We start from the raw sequence: 18,091 nt of genomic DNA on the forward strand, positions 1-18,091 counted from the left end.
ATATATAAATAAATAACATTACTACACTCACAGAAAATTCCAAAATAAATAAAGTATTTTTACCTCCTACATGTCGGAGTCCAAGAGACAAGCACAGATAGACAGGGTAACGGTCGACAGACAAACAACACCAGCAATGTGTTGAATTAGACTCCTTAGCACTCAGTGAATGAACACCTAAATATTACACCGCTTGAGAGTACTCCCCAACACTAACTGTAGTATAAGGTGAAAAATAAACTCCTGGAATGTAACTCTTGTGCACTTTTATGCCTTACTCCAAAATATTTAACTCCAGAGATTTGCTGTGCAAGTTGAAATCCACACACAACCAGGAAACCTGAGCACAGAGTTTTACACAGTTTTTTGCTTTGTATCTGTAACCAGACCTTAACAAAAAAAAAATTGTAACTTGTATAAATACTTTTTACAAACAAATCTTTCTACACACACACACACACACACACACACACACACACACACACACACACACACACACACACACACACACACACACAAATTCTCATCTATAAATGCACAAACATAACTTTTTCAGATATTTTGGTTTACAAGGTCACAAAACACAGTTCACAAATATGCATCTGAAGTACAAAATATTTATGACCGCAATTTGAGCCCATAAATATCCACAAAATGTGTCTTTTTTGGCTACAAATTAATAAAAAACAAACATGAACACAAATTCAAAATTCTGCAAATGAGCTGAATCCTGAATACATGTACACAGAGGGGCTGAGACCTCTGTGTCACAGTCTAGCTGCAAAGCTGACTGTGTGGACTGAGGAGGTGGACCCAACAGCAACACACGAAGAGACAAAACAAAACTTGAGTGTGGCAAACGAGCCGTTTATTTAAAAAAGAAGACAAACTAAACAATAACCTAAACTGGGTGAACTAAGACTGAAAAACAAAGAAACCTTGAACATGGGACCAGGCATGGATACATGGAAAAAAACTGGAAACATGACGTGAACTTGGCAGACGTCCTGACGACGAATGACTGGAAACACACAGACTAAATGCACACATGAGGTGATCAGCGGAAGTGGAAACACATGGGGGAAAAACCTGATATGAATGAACAGGGGGAGAGTAAAACTAAACACATTTGAGCGTAGAAACACAAGATCTCATCAAAATAAAACAGGAAACATAATGAGACGCAGACATGACAACAAGAACTTGACAACACAAGACATGCAGACATGAAACACATGAAGGGCGAGGAAGACTTAACACAGGGGTTGAAGACACAAGGGGAATCTAATAACAAAGAACTATAACAGCAACCTAGGCATAATAGAAATGGACTTAGAAAACCTTAATGGACTTAAACATAAACCATAAACATCAAAATACACTAAAACTCAAAATGCTGGGTCAAAAAAAACGCAGGATAGTGACACTGAGGTTTTTAGACAGCACCAGATCACAAATCATCAGAGTTGCTGAAAGGAGGCGTGGTTTCATGTCTGTTTATTAAAGGGGGTAACTGCATCAGCGGCAGAGCCAGGCTGCTGACCTTGAGTACCAGCTGCAGCTGAAGTTTGGACATTTTTATTTTTGCCTGCCAGGAACTGAGATAATACGAATGAGAGGTTTATCAGAGGGATTATGTGGAGTGTGACCAGGCCACTGCTACAGGAGTGTACACTCGCCTGCTACAGGTAGCTCAATTTGACGTGGTAGACCGCCTCCTGAGCCAGATATTTCTTTCAGCTGCATCCTCACATGGCACTAACCATTATAGATTCATAATCATTTTCCTGGACAGACGCAGGGGTTGTCCTTTCTTCTTTTGAGATACAGTTACTACATACACAAATACTTAAATACATGTATAAATGACAGCAAAGGTTGCTAATGTGTGCCATATGATTTATAAACGAAAGCTAAAATAATCCAAAACAACAAGGTGTAATGGCTCGATACATGCCTTATTATCCATGTTAAGAAATCCCAGAAAGTTAACTTTGTTCATAACACACACACACACACGCCTTTATTGTGAGTTGATGCAAAACAACTAGAAATAAAATTAACATCTGATTAAAAACCAAATAAAACGGCTTTTTTGTCTGTGTGTTTGCATCTAAATCTGTGCTTTTAATTCAGCTTAGACCTGAACGTCACTGACGGACCGACCTGTCACTGTTACTCACCTGTCACGGTTTCTCTCCACAGACTGCTCTCAGCCATGACACAGGCGGTTCCTCCGATCCTCTCCATCACCCCGAGTCGGGCTTTGGTTGATGAGAAATTTCAAGTGTTGGTGGAGAATCTTCCTCCAGGATGTCCGGTAACCCTCCACTCCCTCCACCACTCTGAGGACAAGGACGACTGGGAGGCATATGGTCACTACGTCAGCGACCACAGAGGCGTCGTATCAGGTGGGTCACCACTGACTTAGGATGCTGTCTCAGAGCTGGTCTTTGGAGGGTGAACAAGCTAAAAATGTTTGTATTGGACAGTTTTTATTGGAATGTGAACTCGACTCCCTATGTGAGCAACTTCCTGTCCTGCTCATCATGCTTAACCCTTGTGTGGTGTTCGTATTTTTGTTACTCAGCCAGTGTTCATGGGTCTGGTGGACCCGCTAGAGTTTTGGCTTTCCAAATTAACACTATCAAACAATTTTATGTTAAATTACTCAACAGATGTTTACTTCATCCCAATTACAAGACATATGAACAGCAAACATGGTTAATTTTTTCCCTTTACCTTTGTTAGATCACATTTATGAATTAATGTGCTTCTCGTTTTTCTTTTATATAAAATGTTATAAATAAATCAGTTATAATCAAGTGGAGTGAGTGGAAAGACACAACACATTTACACGTGAAAAAATAATTAATTGTTTAATTTTTCTTTTGAAAAAAACTGAACACGGGTCTCACAGACCCGAACACCATACAAGGGTTAAAGAGATTCTCACTCTTTTTACCTCAGTAAGCTTTAAAACGCTTACCTGATGTTTTAGTTTGGGGTTTTGGCAGTTTGTGTTTCTTGGTTGATGCTGATGACTTCACTAAAACTGCTTTATTAGATTTTCTTTAATACAAAAAAGGCACTGTTGAATTTGGAGTGTGCTTTCTGATGTGTAACTCATTGTCTGTTTACATTAATGATCAATGCGGAGATAGGTGACTTAGAGTCTTTGAATTGTCTGCTGTTTAAAGAACATGTCACAGTTCTGTCTCATTGTGACTCAGCATTTTGAGTTCTTATGTTTTGGTTTGATTTAGCATTACGGGTTGTATTCCTACTTCTTAGGTTTTGTTATTGTGCCCTCGTGTTTAGTGCAGGTAAGGTTCAGTGTCTAGTCTGCATCTTTGTAAATTGTTTCTTGTTCTCTGTTTTATTTTGAAGGTCCATGTCTTATGGCAATGCTACTCGTTTCGCTTCTTCTGTCTCGTTAGGTCTTATTTCTCCCGGCTGTGTTCCCACCTGTTTCTCATTCCCTCATGTTCTTGTCTGTGTATTTATAGTGTGTATTGTTACCTTAATACAGTTTTACCCGGTTCGTAGATTCCTCAGGCCTCCAGAAAGAACACCGGGGACTCAGTAGTCAATCTACAACACTTTTATTAATCCACACTCATTGATTACACTTATTGATTACACCTTCTAGAAGGGAGATGTACAGGACCCCGGAACTCCTCTGCAGATCTCAACCCCTTTGTCCGTTTCCCTCAGTTTTGTAGAAGTGACCCCATGATAAATTGCATACCCCATGGTAAGCTGCAAACTCTGTGTCTGTGTGTATGCACAAGCCTGTGAGTGCCTGTGTGTGTGCGTACCCGTATGTCTATGTGAGTGCATGTGAGTGAGTGTATGCGCGTACTTGTGTGTATGTGTGAGTGCACGTGAGTGAGTGTGCGTGTGGATGTGTGTGCGTGACAGTTAAAACACTATGTGCGTATATTTCTATGTATGTGCCTTCTTGAGGGCCATAAAAGTCCATCTCCCTCCCAAACCAAAGATATTTAGTTACAAACTTTGAGACTCCCACCCAGGCATGGCCTGAGGAATTTCCACTCAACATTAACTCCTTTTTGTCTTAATCTCACAGTTCAAGTGGGGGAGGGTCTCCTAGAAATCTACTTCTAAGTTCATGACACAATCAGGCCTTTATTACATTGAGGGCAGTGTCAGTGTCTCTACAATAATTCTAGATTCTATGTTAACACATTTCTAAACTCTAAATCAGCTAAACATTCCTACAGTATCCTCCAGTGTTCAGCGTTGTGTCATCCCTCATTGCTGTGTTACGCTCCTGGTGTTTCCTCCTGAACTTCGATCTCCCAGTATAGTTTTGTTTTGTATGCTTTTCCCCTGCCAGCAAATAGAGCTGTGGGTTTTTTTTTTTTTGGTTTGTTTGTTTGTTCAAGTTACCGCGTCTGTGAGTAATGCGTTTGGATCCTTTCCTGCCTGCCTTCACACAGCACATTCACCGTGACAGAACATCAAATACAGTCTTGTGCACCCTGGAAGATTCCTTCCCTGTCTGCCTTGATTTAGATAAAAACCACTGAAAACCGAACCACATCTGGACCTTAATAATCAATAAACTAACTTGTTACATTGCTTGATTTCAATTACTCAAAATATCATGCTCATGTATCATAATTAGGGAGTACTACTAAAATACTAAGTTTATTATTATTAGTAGTAGTAGTAGCTGTATTAATAATTGCTGAAATTATGATGCTTTCATTGCTGTGGGAATATTTAAATCCATTTATTGTACCTTCACACAACATTGATGTATGTGTGTGTCTGTGTCTCTTCAAGGTGAGTATCACCTGCTAGTCTCTTAACAAGTGTCACTGGGTGACCTTGATCAAGTCCTATTCGTGAATCCCAGGAGGTGGAAGGGCAGGACTATGGGCAGATGATCAAACTACTGACTTCGTTTACATTATATACAACACTGAAAATTAATTTACCGATGGCCACCTAATAAACAGGGTCTTTCTCAGGATATGGGGGCTATTTTTGATTTTTGGTAAAGGCCATCTTCCGGATCCTATTTCTGTGATATGGTTTGGAAGCGATTCTGAGATTTTAGTTTGTCCCATTTGATCACTGGCAGAATATAGTTAAACCCACTCACACAGCACACTCATTCTTATATCCCATATGTTGATATCCTCCTGTTACAGTGATTGTTTTCCAGGTTGTGTTGTTCTTGTCAGTCTTCTGTGTCCTTGGCACAGATATGCTGTCCTGTTTTGTTAATTTAAAAAAGGGTGGGAAAGAAATTAAGATGGTAACTGATTATTGTCAGTGTGAGCTCTGCTCACAGACTTTTTACTGTGGTATTAATCAGTAAAGTAAGTAAGTAAAACTCTAAATGAAAAACAGTAAAAGAAAACACTAGAAAGAGTTAATTATGATACAATCAGATGGACTGGTAATGTAAAAAGATATGAAATAAAAATGAAACCAAGTCAAATGGAATAAAATGGTTTTTATTTTCTTATAGTTACAGAGGATTTGAGTTTTGGAGGCACGTATACGGGAAAAGAGCCCATGGGCTTGCTGTGGAGCATGCGGCCGGTCCCAGGCAGCCGCGAAGGCCTCAGGTAAGGATTCGGTGGTCATCTTGCCGAGCTCGTGGCGTGTAAAGGAGCTTACGTTATCACATCAATATTTATGTCGATTATACCAGTTTCGGCATGACAAGGACTGACTTGTACGCCTTTCGGGAGGTAACAACAGACATAATTAGGCTGCATAAAGCCAACGGTGAAAGTCTTTGTTTAAGAAAAATCCTGTCTCCATAAAAAAAAACAGCAGCCTGTAATGTCATAATAAGGAATTACAATACTCATCTTGGCAACACTGTACAGGGAAAAGAAAGGAGTAATAGATATTTGTTTAATTTTGTGCATTGAAGGACATATGACTAACTAACACCATGACTAGTGTGTGTGTGTGTGTGTGTGTGTGTGTGTGTGTGTGTGTGTGTGTGTGTGTGTGTGTGTGTGTGGGTGGACTACCCTTTGTTTATTCTGTTCAATAACTCGTATCATTACTGGTCAGGTTAAGGAAGATAAACGTGTGCACACCAATGCTGGTCAACATCTCAGTCCACAGTGGACACGAGGACTTCAGGGACCGGACCCCTCTGGCATCAGCACTCGCAGAGAGATGGTACATGGCTCCTGGTGTCAAGAGAATTGATATTAATAAGCAAGGAGTGCAGGGGACCCTGTTTATACCACCAGGTACACCGGAAATAAAACATTTACTACTTCTTTTTTTCTTCTTTTTTTTTTTTTTTTAAATAATCTGGATTTTGTGTGATGGATGGGTGACACTTCTGACCCCGAAATTACTACATGAGGAATATCCTCTTTTCCTGACATCAAACTGTCATGGTCCTGGGCGTTTTGTGTTTAGTGATTATTTTCCTCTGTTCTAGTTATTCTGTGTCCTCCCCCCTTGTGTCCGGTTAGGGTTCTAGATTTCCTGTTTTGTTCTGAAAGTCTGTGTCTGTTGTCATTGTGTTCAGCTTGTCTCCTCCGGTCCTCATGTGTATTGGGTTCAGCTGTTCTTCCCTCCTGTGTGTGATTACCCAATTACCGTGTGTGTGTGTGTGTGTGTGTGTGTGTGTGTGTGTGTGTGTATATTTAGTGGGTGTCGGTCTGTGTTCATTGTCGGCTCGTCTGCGTTCTATGGTGTTCCGTTCCCGTCTCTGCGGCTCTCTGCCCCACACCCCTTTTGTATGCTCTCAGGTTTGTCATTTAGTTCTCCCAGTTTAGGTTTCTTCAGTTGTTTTCTCATGCTTCGTTGTCTCTTCTGCCACTGTCACCTGTAAATAAACCCTCACTCATATCATCAGTCGGCTGCCTGCATTTTGGGTCCTCCTTTCACTCCACAACACGACTGCTGCCCCAGCCGTGACACAAACAGAACTAAGAGTAGAAAAAACTGACTAAAATACTGTGTTTGATTCTGTTTTTTCCCCTCAGGTCCTGGACCCTTCCCTACGCTGCTAGACATGTGGGGAGGCGGTGTAGGGCTGCTGGAGTATCGCTCTGCCTTATTGGCATCTCGTGGTTACGTTTCTTTCTCGCTGGATTACCTAAGGTCTGAACACCTGTCAGCAGATGTAGAGTTTAAGTACTTCGAGGTTTGTGCGATTTACATACTAATGTGTTTTATGGGGTTTTTTGTTTTGTCTTTTTGGACAAATAATACTTTTCCTTTTTTTTTTTTTTTTTTTTTTACTTACACTTCCAGTTTTACATGATTAGTAATTAAACTCTGGGTGAAATCATTAAAAATAATAATAAAAAAAAAATCTTTCAATCTAATTTTTCTTCAATGCCGTAATATCTAACACATTTCATTTATTTCACACTTGGTTCAACAGTTTCCACAGAGTTCTTTCAGACAAACCAACCACACTTTCTCTCGGTATAGCACTGCAACTATGCCTGAAAAGGAGCAGGAAGAAGAAAATATTCTTTTTAAACCCTGCCCCCTATCTGCAATCCAATTTATATTACAAGTGGGCACCAAAAATCAAGGAACAAACTAACATTTATCTCCGGTTCTAACGCAAACCAAACAACAAATTTACAATCAGCAATATACCACTTCACATAGTAACAAGGAGAAAAGATAAGTAAATAGAATAAAATGAGGCAAAAAATAACGGATCCTTTTTCAATTAACTCCAATTTCATTCATATTCTTCATATTGAGTTATCGTTTTAGACATGTAACACTTTTTAAAACAATGTAAATTTATACATATTAAAACCTTGTTTTAATATCTCATTAATTTCCAGTATCACTCTCCTATTAGACAGCATTTAACATTATTAGGAACCATCCTCAAGTGATACCAGACAGAGTTGGAATTCTTGGTATTTCCCTGGGCTCCATGGTGGCCTTCAACTTAACAGCCTACAGCACCATTATTAAGGTAAACGTGGTGGGTAAGATTTCCTTCCTTCTTGATGCAGTGATATTGTGGATTGACAGTGATGAAACTGATTGTCAGTCTCTTGTAACAGTTTGGTGTCCTGTGGATTTGGTGGCTGTCAGGCGTGAGGGCCCCGGTGGTCTGATCGCCACTTGAAAAGTCTGGCTGTAGGTACTTAGGATGTGGCTTCTCTGTTAGGAAAGGAGCCTGAACTTCTTAACCACCAGAAAAGTCAGAAATGAGACCGTCTTTAGCATCCTGAAGAGGGTCTCGACTCTTTCACTATGGAGTTGCCCTTGGTGAGAGGCAGCATGCAGGTGTGGGTATACTATTTTCTACTCGGTTTAGTGGGTCCTGACTGCTGTTTGCACCTAATAACAATTTTTCTTAGACTGGTGGATAAGGTGCTGGAATGTGCTCCATCTTGGCACTCCATTGTCCTACTGGGTGAATTTGGCACTTATGTGGGCAGATGAGGTGTAAAGTGACGATGCTTGATGGACCTGGCCTGCCCAAACATACAGGGAGTGCAGAATTATTAGGCAAATGAGTATTTTGTCCACATCATCCTCTTCATGCATGTTGTCTTACTCCAAGCTGTATAGGCTCGAAAGCCTACTACCAATTAAGCATATTAAGTGATGTGCATCTCTGTAATGAGAAGGGGTGTGGTCTAATAACATCAACACCCTATATCAGGTGTGCATAATTATTAGGCAACGTCCTTTCCTTTGGCAAAATGGGTCAAAAGAAGGACTTGACAGGCTCAGAAAAGTCAAAAATAGTGAGATATCTTGCAGAGGGATGCAGCAGTCTCAAAATTGCAAAGCTTCTGAAGCGTGATCATCGAACAATCAAGCGTTTCGTTCAAAATAGTCAACAGGGTCGCAAGAAGCGTGTGGAAAAACCAAGGCACAAAATAACTGCCCATGAACTGAGAAAAGTCAAGCGTGCAGCTGCCAAGATGCCACTTGCCACCAGTTTGGCCATATTTCAGAGCTGCAACATCACTGGAGTGCCCAAAAGCACAAGGTGTGCAATACTCAGAGACATGGCCAAGGTAAGAAAGGCTGAAAGACGACCACCACTGAACAAGACACACAAGCTGAAACGTCAAGACTGGGCCAAGAAATATCTCAAGACTGGTTTTTCTAAGGTTTTATGGACTGATGAAATGAGAGTGAGTCTTGATGGGCCAGATGGATGGGCCCGTGGCTGGATTGGTAAAGGGCAGAGAGCTCCAGTCCGACTCAGACGCCAGCAAGGTGGAGGTGGAGTACTGGTTTGGGCTGGTATCATCAAAAATGAGCTTGTGGGGCCTTTTCGGGTTGAGGATGGAGTCAAGCTCAACTCCCAGTCCTACTGCCAGTTTCTGGAAGACACCTTCTTCAAGCAGTGGTCCAGGAAGAAGTCTGCATCCTTCAAGAAAAACATGATTTTCATGCAGGACAATGCTCTATCACACGCGTCCAAGTACTCCACAGCGTGGCTGGCAAGAAAGGGTATAAAAGAAGAAAAACTAATGACATGGCCTCCTTGTTCACCTGATCTGAACCCCATTGAGAACCTGTGGTCCATCATCAAATGTGAGATTTACAAGGAGGGAAAACAGTACACCTCTCTGAACAGTGTCTGGGAGGCTGTGGTTGCTGCTGCACGCAATGTTGATGGTGAACAGATCAAAACACTAACAGAATCCATGGATGGCAGGCTTTTGAGTGTCCTTGCAAAGAAAGGTGGCTATATTGGTCGCTGACTTGTTTTTGAATGTCAGAAATGTATATTTGTGAATGTGGAGATGTTATATTGGTTTCACTGGTAAAAATAAATAATTGAAATGGGTATATATTTGTTTTTTGTTGAGTTGCCTAATAATTATGCACAGTAATAGTCACCTGCACACACAGATATCCCCCTAAAATAGCTAAAACTAAAAACTACTTCCAAAAACATTCAGCTTTGATATTAATGAGTTTTTTGGGTTCATTGAGAACATGGTTGTTGTTCAATAATAAAATTATTCCTCAAAAATACAACTTGCCTAATAATTCTGCGCTCCCTGTATATTGAATGTGTGTTGCAAGCATGTAGCTAAGGCCCTAGTCTTCAAGATCTTGAATTTCTACCTCTGATAGAACTTAAGGAGGGAGGCTGGGGATACAGAGTCTGAGAGAGTCTGAGTGGACCATGTTCCATTTATTGTCACTGCCAAGATATTTGTACAGAGTTTTGCCCATAAAATCATTGGCACCAGTCATAGTGGTTTCCTCAGAACCAGATTTACACCAGAGAGGAAGGAATCCATTGAGCTGGAGAACGAGTATGTGGTGGAATTAAGGCATGACGGGACCACAGATCCGTGTTTTGAGCCATGTTTATTTTTACATTTGTCCCACCACCACAACAACCCTCTCAATCCTGCTTCTCCGTGATTTAACACCGCAGGCGTGATCTGCAGGTGCGTCCACAAGGCACCACAGACCACGCCCCACCACACACCCCATCGCTCGACTGAGGCCAGGGAGCCATCCAGCTGAACCTACCTACTTCCCCCGCCCCACCGGCCTCAACCCAACGACAGGGCAGTGTCTTTTGCTGAGGCCGCCCAAGTCTCCTGCGGTGATGGCAATGCTGGTCCGGAGGCCGGCCACACTTATAGCGGCAACGCTGGCCCGGCGGTCGGCCACCTGGCGAACTGGCATGACCGTGCAGGCACAGCCGTGAGCACCTGCTCACTGCCGGCTGGACCGGCATCAGCCCGTGTCTCGCTCTCGGCCCCAGGTCATGCAGGTCCCCCTAACACGGGGACCTCCGTCTCCCCACGCAGCTCCTCCATCGTCTCTGGCTGGAGCAGCTGCTCCACTGCTCCACCGCTCCGCGCAAGGTGGTGCCCAGGGGCATCTTTTCAGGTGGCGCTCGGTCTGTTCCCACAGCTCTTCCTGCTGGTGACACACCTCCACCGCCTGCTCCCGCTGGATAGCCGCCGTGCCAGCGATCATCTGGGACAGCTCCTCCCTTCCCTGGCTCTGTTGTGGGCCTGTCATGCCGCATCCTGGGTTTCGGCACCAGTGTGGTGGGGTTAAGGCACGACAGGACCACAGATCCGTGTTTTGAGCCATCTTTATTTTTACATCCATCCGCATGGACCACAGACCACGCACCACCACAGAGTGCTATCGAGCTTGGATATCTTCCAGAACTCTTGCTGCAGCTGACAAGTGCTGGCAGGCCAAGCAGAGTGCAGCCCTAGAAGCCATGGAGGAAAACTTTCAACTGGTCTTGAAGCAGTTCCAGAAAACCATCAGGTGTCTCAAGTAGGGGAAGCAATGCTGTACTCACACTGTGTACAATATGCATGAGACCCAGTCCGGGAGTCGAAGGAGTATTTCAACAGTCATCTCAATCACACCTACTCGCCTTCTTTAGAGAAAACAGAGGCGGATAATGAGGGGGACGACTCGCTCACAACTCGTGGAGAGGTCAACCTGGGGTGGACCAGCTCTTTATCCTCTTAAAGACATTTGAGGGTCTGTGGGAGTTTGCGCAACCAGTCTGCATGTTTCGTAGACTTAGAGAGGATATGCCCTGGGATGTCCTGAGGAGGTTGGGATCTCTGTCTGATTGTTGCAGGCTGTTCAGTCCTTGCCCAACTGTAATGAGAGCTTGGTGTTTTTTTTTCCAACAATAAGTTGGACTCACTCAGAGTTTGACCTGAAGTCAGTCAGGTCTGCCTTTTATCACAAATTCTGGTCTCAATTTATGGGACAGAAATTCTAGGTGGAACCAAGTGGCAGGCATACTCCCTTTTAGTGGTGTCAGGATCACATCTGGTTTTTGCAGGTGACGTGGTTCTTCTGGCTTCATCACCTGATGACCTCCAGCTTGCACTGGGACCGTTCACAGCTGTGTTCCCAGTTGGAAAAGAGTGGAAAAGTTTTTGGTTGAAGTGTAGCTTAGTATTTTCCATTAATGTGTCTATATGGGTTCTGCTAACTTTGTGCAATTGAGAAAAAAAGATGTACATTTACATTTTTCAGTATGACAAAAATAAGCACATAAAAGAGACCTTCAATGCAGATGGTCAAAATGGCAATTCCAGGAGGTTTAAACATTCCATGTTTTGTTGAAAACTAAGTTGGAAGCTGGTCTTTGGGTCTTTTAATTCAATGTGCAACATCAAATGTTTTGATTTATCATTGTGTTCCAGCCTCGCTGCATTGTTTGCATCAGCAGCAATCACTATCACCCACCTGGGACCACCCTGAAGGCCGGGTTTAAAATACTAAGCAAGTACGTACTGTTGACTGTTTGTCATGAAAATTTAATGATAATACAAATTATTGTTACTAATATGTATCATAGGCATTTTCACAAGGCACATTTCGATGAGAACAACTATATGAGCTGGAGAAGTTTTGCTCTGGATCTTATCGCTGACCCCTCAAACAACGTGGAAGTGAGTGCTGTATTATACTGCATTATACTACCAGTAGACCTAATGACCTCTCCAAACCTGAGTTGGACCTCTTAGTTCCTGTGGGATTTTTAAATCTGCTTTGTTGACAAGTGGGGAGAATTAACTGCCCGATGCTGCTGGTTAATGGCTGTGACGATCAGAACTGGCCTACAGTGGAGACAGCGGAGGAGGTTAGTGATGCTCTAAGACACGGGTCTCAAACCCGTGGCCTGGGGTCCACTTATGGCCCACGTCATCCCTGCTTGCAGGCCGTATATTGACATGAAGAAATATAATGCAATTTGGCCTTTGAAGTTACTTTTTTTTTTTGTTAGGGAGAATTTGTTTTTTGTTGAAAGCAATATTAAAAAAGGTTCTTTAAAAAGCAAAACATTATTTAATATAAAGGCAATATGAGCAGAGAGCCCAAACATGTTGAGGGACTGGCTGTGTTAGTTCAGTGAGAGAGTTATTTGTAAAGAAAACTATTTTCACTAGTAGTCCAAAACTAATGCGTACACTTATTTCCGCATTTTTATTTTGTTAAATACAAACAAAATTATAGCAGAAGTGCTGCCACGTGTCTGGCCATTAAGAGAGAGTACCAGTTTGTTTATTTGGTAGTTTAATGAAAGTTAGTTAAGAGTGAGGGGGGGGGAAGAATATTTCGTTCACATTCGAATTTATGGTTTGTTATACAGTATTTGAAATTTAAAAAAAAATAAAAAATTTGTGCGTGGTTTCTTGTTTTTTTTTTTTTTTTTTAAGTTTGTTTTCTACTTGAACACCAAAGTGGCCCTCCAATGAGATGACAGTGCCAGCAATGGACCACAGCTCATTTAAGTTTGAGACCCCTGTTCTAAGAGCATTGGTTTAAAAGATGTATTCACACTCCAAAAACAATAAAAATTTCAGAATATGAACTTTGTTAAATGATGATGTCAGCATAAAATTAAAGTTGACCTCTGACCCACAGGTGGCCAGGTTGTTGCGTGAAGGTGGAAAGGAACACCTGCTGAGCAGATTAGCGTATCCGGGTGCTGGACACCTGATTGAGCCGCCATTCTCTCCTCATTTTAGAGCTACGAAGTTTATCATACTAAACAGTAAAAAGAAGGGTCAGTTTCTTTCTCTCTCTCACATACTCACACACACTTCAACCTGACTTCCAGGAAGAATTTCTGGTTGTAACCACTATACAGGGAGTGCAGAATTATTAGGCAAGTTGTATTTTTGAGGAATAATTTTATTATTGAACAACAACCATGTTCTCAATGAACCCAAAAAACTCATTAATATCAAAGCTGAATGTTTTTGGAAGTAGTTTTTAGTTTGTTTGTAGTTTTAGCTATTTTAGGGGGATATCTGTGTGTGCAGGTGACTATTACTGTGCATAATTATTAGGCAACTTAACAAAAAACAAATATATACCCATTTCAATTATTTATTTTTACCAGTGAAACCAATATAACATCTCCACATTCACAAATATACATTTCTGACATTCAAAAACAAGTCAGCGACCAATATAGCCACCTTTCTTTGCAAGGACACTCAAAAGCCTGCCATCCATGGATTCTGTCAGTGTTTTGATCTGTTCACCATCAACATTGCGTGCAGCAGCAACCACAGCCTCCCCGACACTGTTCAGAGAGGTGTACTGTTTTCCCTCCTTGTAAATCTCACATTTGATGATGGACCACAGGTTCTCAATGGGGTTCAGATCAGGTGAACAAGGAGGCCATGTCATTAGTTTTTCTTCTTTTATACCCTTTCTTGCCAGCCACGCTGTGGAGTACTTGGACGCGTGTGATGGAGCATTGTCCTGCATGGAAATCATGTTTTTCTTGAATGATGCAGACTTCTTCCTGTACCACTGCTTGAAGAAGGTGTCTTCCAGAAACTGGCAGTAGGACTGGGAGTTGAGCTTGACTCCATCCTCAACCCGAAAAGGCCCCACAAGCTCATCTTTGATGATACCAGCCCAAACCAGTACTCCACCTCCACCTTGCTGGCGTCTGAGTCGGACTGGAGCTCTCTGCCCTTTACCAATCCAGCCACGGGCCCATCCATCTGGCCCATCAAGACTCACTCTCATTTCATCAGTCCATAAAACCTTAGAAAAACCAGTCTTGAGATATTTCTTGGCCCAGTCTTGACGTTTCAGCTTGTTGTGTGTGTCTTGTTCAGTGGTGGTCGTCTTTCAGCCTTTCTTACCTTGGCCATGTCTCTGAGTATTGCACACCTTGTGCTTTTGGGCACTCCAGTGATGTTGCAGCTCTGAAATATGGCCAAACTGGTGGCAAGTGGCATCTTGGCAGCTGCACGCTTGACTTTTCTCAGTTCATGGGCAGTTATTTTGCGCCTTGGTTTTTCCACACGCTTCTTGTGACCCTGTTGACTATTTTGAATGAAAAGCTTGATTGTTCGATGATCACGCTTCAGAAGCTTTGCAATCCCTCTGCAAGATATCTCACTATTTTTGACTTTTCTGAGCCTGTCAAGTCCTTCTTTTGACCCATTTTGCCAAAGGAAAGGATGTTGCCTAATAATTATGCACACCTGATATAGGGTGTTGATGTCATTAGACCACACCCCTTCTCATTACAGAGATGCACATCACCTAATATGCTTAATTGGTAGTAGGCTTTCGAGCCTATACAGCTTGGAGTAAGACAACATGCATGAAGAGGATGATGTGGACAAAATACTCATTTGCCTAATAGTTCTGCACTCCCTGTATTAGGTACACCTGAAAATCAAGGGTTTGAATTTTGAGGTCCCTTAAAAATATGTTTACACACCAGGTTGCTAAAATCTTCTGCTTTGTGCTTTATTAGTTAGCTCTGTAACTGTGTGTTTTTCAGTGATATTACTGTGGGGAGGACACACTAAAGCTCATTCAGATGCTCAGGAAGACTCCTGGAGGAAGATCTTGAGTTTTCTGCAGCTTCACTTGTACCATAGCCCGAGTGTTAAAGCAAAACTGTGAGAGTCACATGATGTCGAATCACTGGTGTGATATACTGACCATGGTTTCATTCTGCAACTGCTTTACTTAGATGAGTCAGGCTATGTCCACACGTACGCAGGTATTTGTTAACACTAGGATTCTGTGTCAAAAAAGCTCAAAGTGTGTTGTTGTTTCAATGCAGGCATGAAGCCATAATAATTTTATAACCATATTTCTTATTATGAACCTTGCTTGATTATGTAAGCTCATAGTGAGTACGTGTTTTCCCCCCATATCATTAGTCTAAACTGTTGCTTTAAGACCCTAAAAACACCTTTCATCCATACACAGTACTTTCAATGCTAAGAAATATTATTATATACACTACATACATACTTTCACTGATATTTTCAGTAATTTTATTCTATTTAAGACAGTGTATTATTGTCTTAATGTAATTGTTTGACTAATTAACCTCAGGTGAAGTCATGGTTGCCCGCCAGACAACGAGAAAACAAGTAGCTATTGTACGTAATAGGCAGTTAAATAAAGAAAACAACAAAATACATAAAGCCGTGAGAGAAAGAACTCTTAAAGATACCTGGAAAAGAAGAGAAGATAAACAGAGACCATAGAGTCCAGCTAGCTTAAACACCAATGCTAGCAACTCAAGCCAACCAGACACATAAAAAGAAAAGTGTCAGTATGGCTCAAAGTCATGTGACACGAAAGCGGTTTGCAATACTTGATTCACCGCGATATGGATCTCTCAGCAAAGTGCAAGGATCTCCAAAACAGATTGAGATGTATGGATCTCAAAAGGAAGTGAAGGAAAGGATACGGTCAGGTTTGTGAAACAGCTACTTCAAGAATGATAGTGACGTTCCTCAATGCAGCAATAAAAGATAAGATTATAGAGCAAGCATGGAGCCAGAGACAGGTCTTCTTCCAAGATAAACGGATCTTCTTCAATCAAGACTACACTCCCAATGTAGAAAAGAGCTAAGGTTCACGAAATCATAAAACAACTAAAATAAAAAGAAAGTGCAGGCGAAATGTCTGTACCTGGCAGAAGTGAAAATTAAATTGGATACCACAGAGAAGACCTTTGCAACACTAACAGAGGCTGCTGAAGGAGCTCGAAGTCAAAATGCGCTGCAGAGAAAGAGGGGCACGGAGCTGTCAACACATTGTTAGATAGTTAAATATGTTTATTGTTTAAATAAGGGAAGCATATATTATTGTACAGAGATTATGACTTATTTACATTTTGTAAATTATAATGTAAGCAGAATCATTAACCCAATCAAGAGAAAAAAATTTTAAATGTGTATGCCCAAAATGAAGACTGCACTTTTTAAAAGGGATTGCACCTTTTGTGGCAGATAAAGGAGGAGGAATTATACTCAGGGGAGGAGATTTTAATTTGTACTCTGAAGACTAAACTAGACATATTACTGGTAATGATAAAACCTCAGTCCAAAATGATCTACTAGGCATGATGACTGAACTGGAACTGGTGGATGTCTGGTGTCATTTTCATCCTAACAACAGAAATTTTACATTCGTGTCCCAAATACATGGAAGATACACAAGGATAGTGAAGATATGCGTACCTATTTTAGAGTTTAGAAATGTGTTAGAATGTAGAATTATTGTAGAGACACTGACACTGCCCTCGATGTAATAAAGGCCTGAGTGTGTCATAAACTTAGGAGTAGATTTCTAGGAGACCCTCCCCCAGTTTGAACTGTGAAAGTGAGATAAGGAGAGGTTAATGTTGAGTGGAAATTCCTCAGGGCATGACTGGGTGGGAGTCTCAAAGTTTGTAACTAAATAACTTTGATTTGGAAGGGAGATGGACTTTTATGACCCTCAGGAAGGCACGTACATAGAGATATACGCACATAGTGTTTTAACTGTTACGCACACACATCCACATGCACACTCACGTGCACTCACACATACACACAGGTACGCACATACACTCACTCACGTGCACTCACATAGACATACGGGTACGCGCACACACAGGCACTCACGTGCTCGTGCACACAGACAAAGAGTTTGCAGCACACCGTGGGGGTGTTATGATGGGGTCACTTCTATAAAGCTGGCAGTAAATAACAAAGGAGTGAAGATTTTGCAGAGGGACACCGGCCTGGCAAGTCTTCCCTTCTAGAAGAATGCATGCTTAAATGAAGATGAATAAAGGTTTTGTGAAATAACTACTGAGTCCAGTGCATCTCTGGATGCTCGAAGAATGAAAAAGAACCTGGGTAAAACTGATTTCCCAACAATAGACTTTTCATGTCAAAAATCGACATGTATAGGATAAAACAGATGACAATTGAATCAATCATTGTTTCTGACCATAGCCCAGTTGTTATGAAAATGAATATAAGATCAAATGACAATTTAAAGACAAAGTAAAAAGACTAGAGAGAGAACATCAACAATATACATTTAAAAAGCTAAAAGAAGCTAGACAACAATTAGATGAGCTACTACCATACAAGGCAGAAGAGGGTCTCAGATATTAATAAAAACTGTTATTGGCCTTTCAGCTCAGAAAAGCACAGTTCCTAAGATCAGAAATCAAGAAATGAAACTCAAACTAAAGAAATATTCAATACTTATGTAAAATATTACAGACAGTTGTAAAGGAGGAAGCACAAAAACCTCGGAAACAAAAAAAATTGAGTTCCTTAAACCCCTT

At 41.4% G+C, this 18,091-nt stretch overlaps 1 protein-coding gene across 1 annotated transcript; it reads left to right on the forward strand.

Annotated features, from left to right (window-relative positions):
* The first annotated feature begins 1,615 nt into the window (after positions 1-1,615).
* Positions 1,616-17,980, forward strand: LOC146649626 (peroxisomal succinyl-coenzyme A thioesterase-like). Its single transcript, XM_085387789.1, has 11 exons — positions 1,616-1,688; positions 2,206-2,411; positions 5,510-5,609; positions 6,070-6,254; positions 7,002-7,162; positions 7,844-7,963; positions 12,171-12,253; positions 12,326-12,423; positions 12,531-12,610; positions 13,396-13,537; positions 15,287-17,980. Exons 1-11 carry the CDS (start codon positions 1,636-1,638, stop codon positions 15,409-15,411), a joined length of 1,353 nt encoding a protein of 450 aa, XP_085243915.1. The 5' UTR covers positions 1,616-1,635; the 3' UTR covers positions 15,412-17,980.
* The last annotated feature ends 111 nt before the right edge of the window (positions 17,981-18,091 follow it).

This window comes from Rhamphochromis longiceps, linkage group LG17, assembly GCF_057381845.1.
Source record: "Rhamphochromis longiceps isolate RC_006_pf linkage group LG17, R_longiceps_female_GT1.1, whole genome shotgun sequence".
Classification (NCBI taxonomy): Eukaryota; Metazoa; Chordata; class Actinopteri; order Cichliformes; family Cichlidae; genus Rhamphochromis; species Rhamphochromis longiceps.

Coding starts and splice junctions, on each gene's coding strand:
- LOC146649626 (XM_085387789.1), top strand. CDS start 1,636: ATGTGGAGTGTGACCAGGCCACTGCTACAGGAGTGTACACTCGCCTGC. Junction 6,255..7,001: donor GACCCTGTTTATACCACCAG/GTACACCGGAAA, acceptor TTTTCCCCTCAG/GTCCTGGACCCTTCCCTACG. Junction 12,611..13,395: donor CAGTGGAGACAGCGGAGGAG/GTTAGTGATGCT, acceptor TCTGACCCACAG/GTGGCCAGGTTGTTGCGTGA.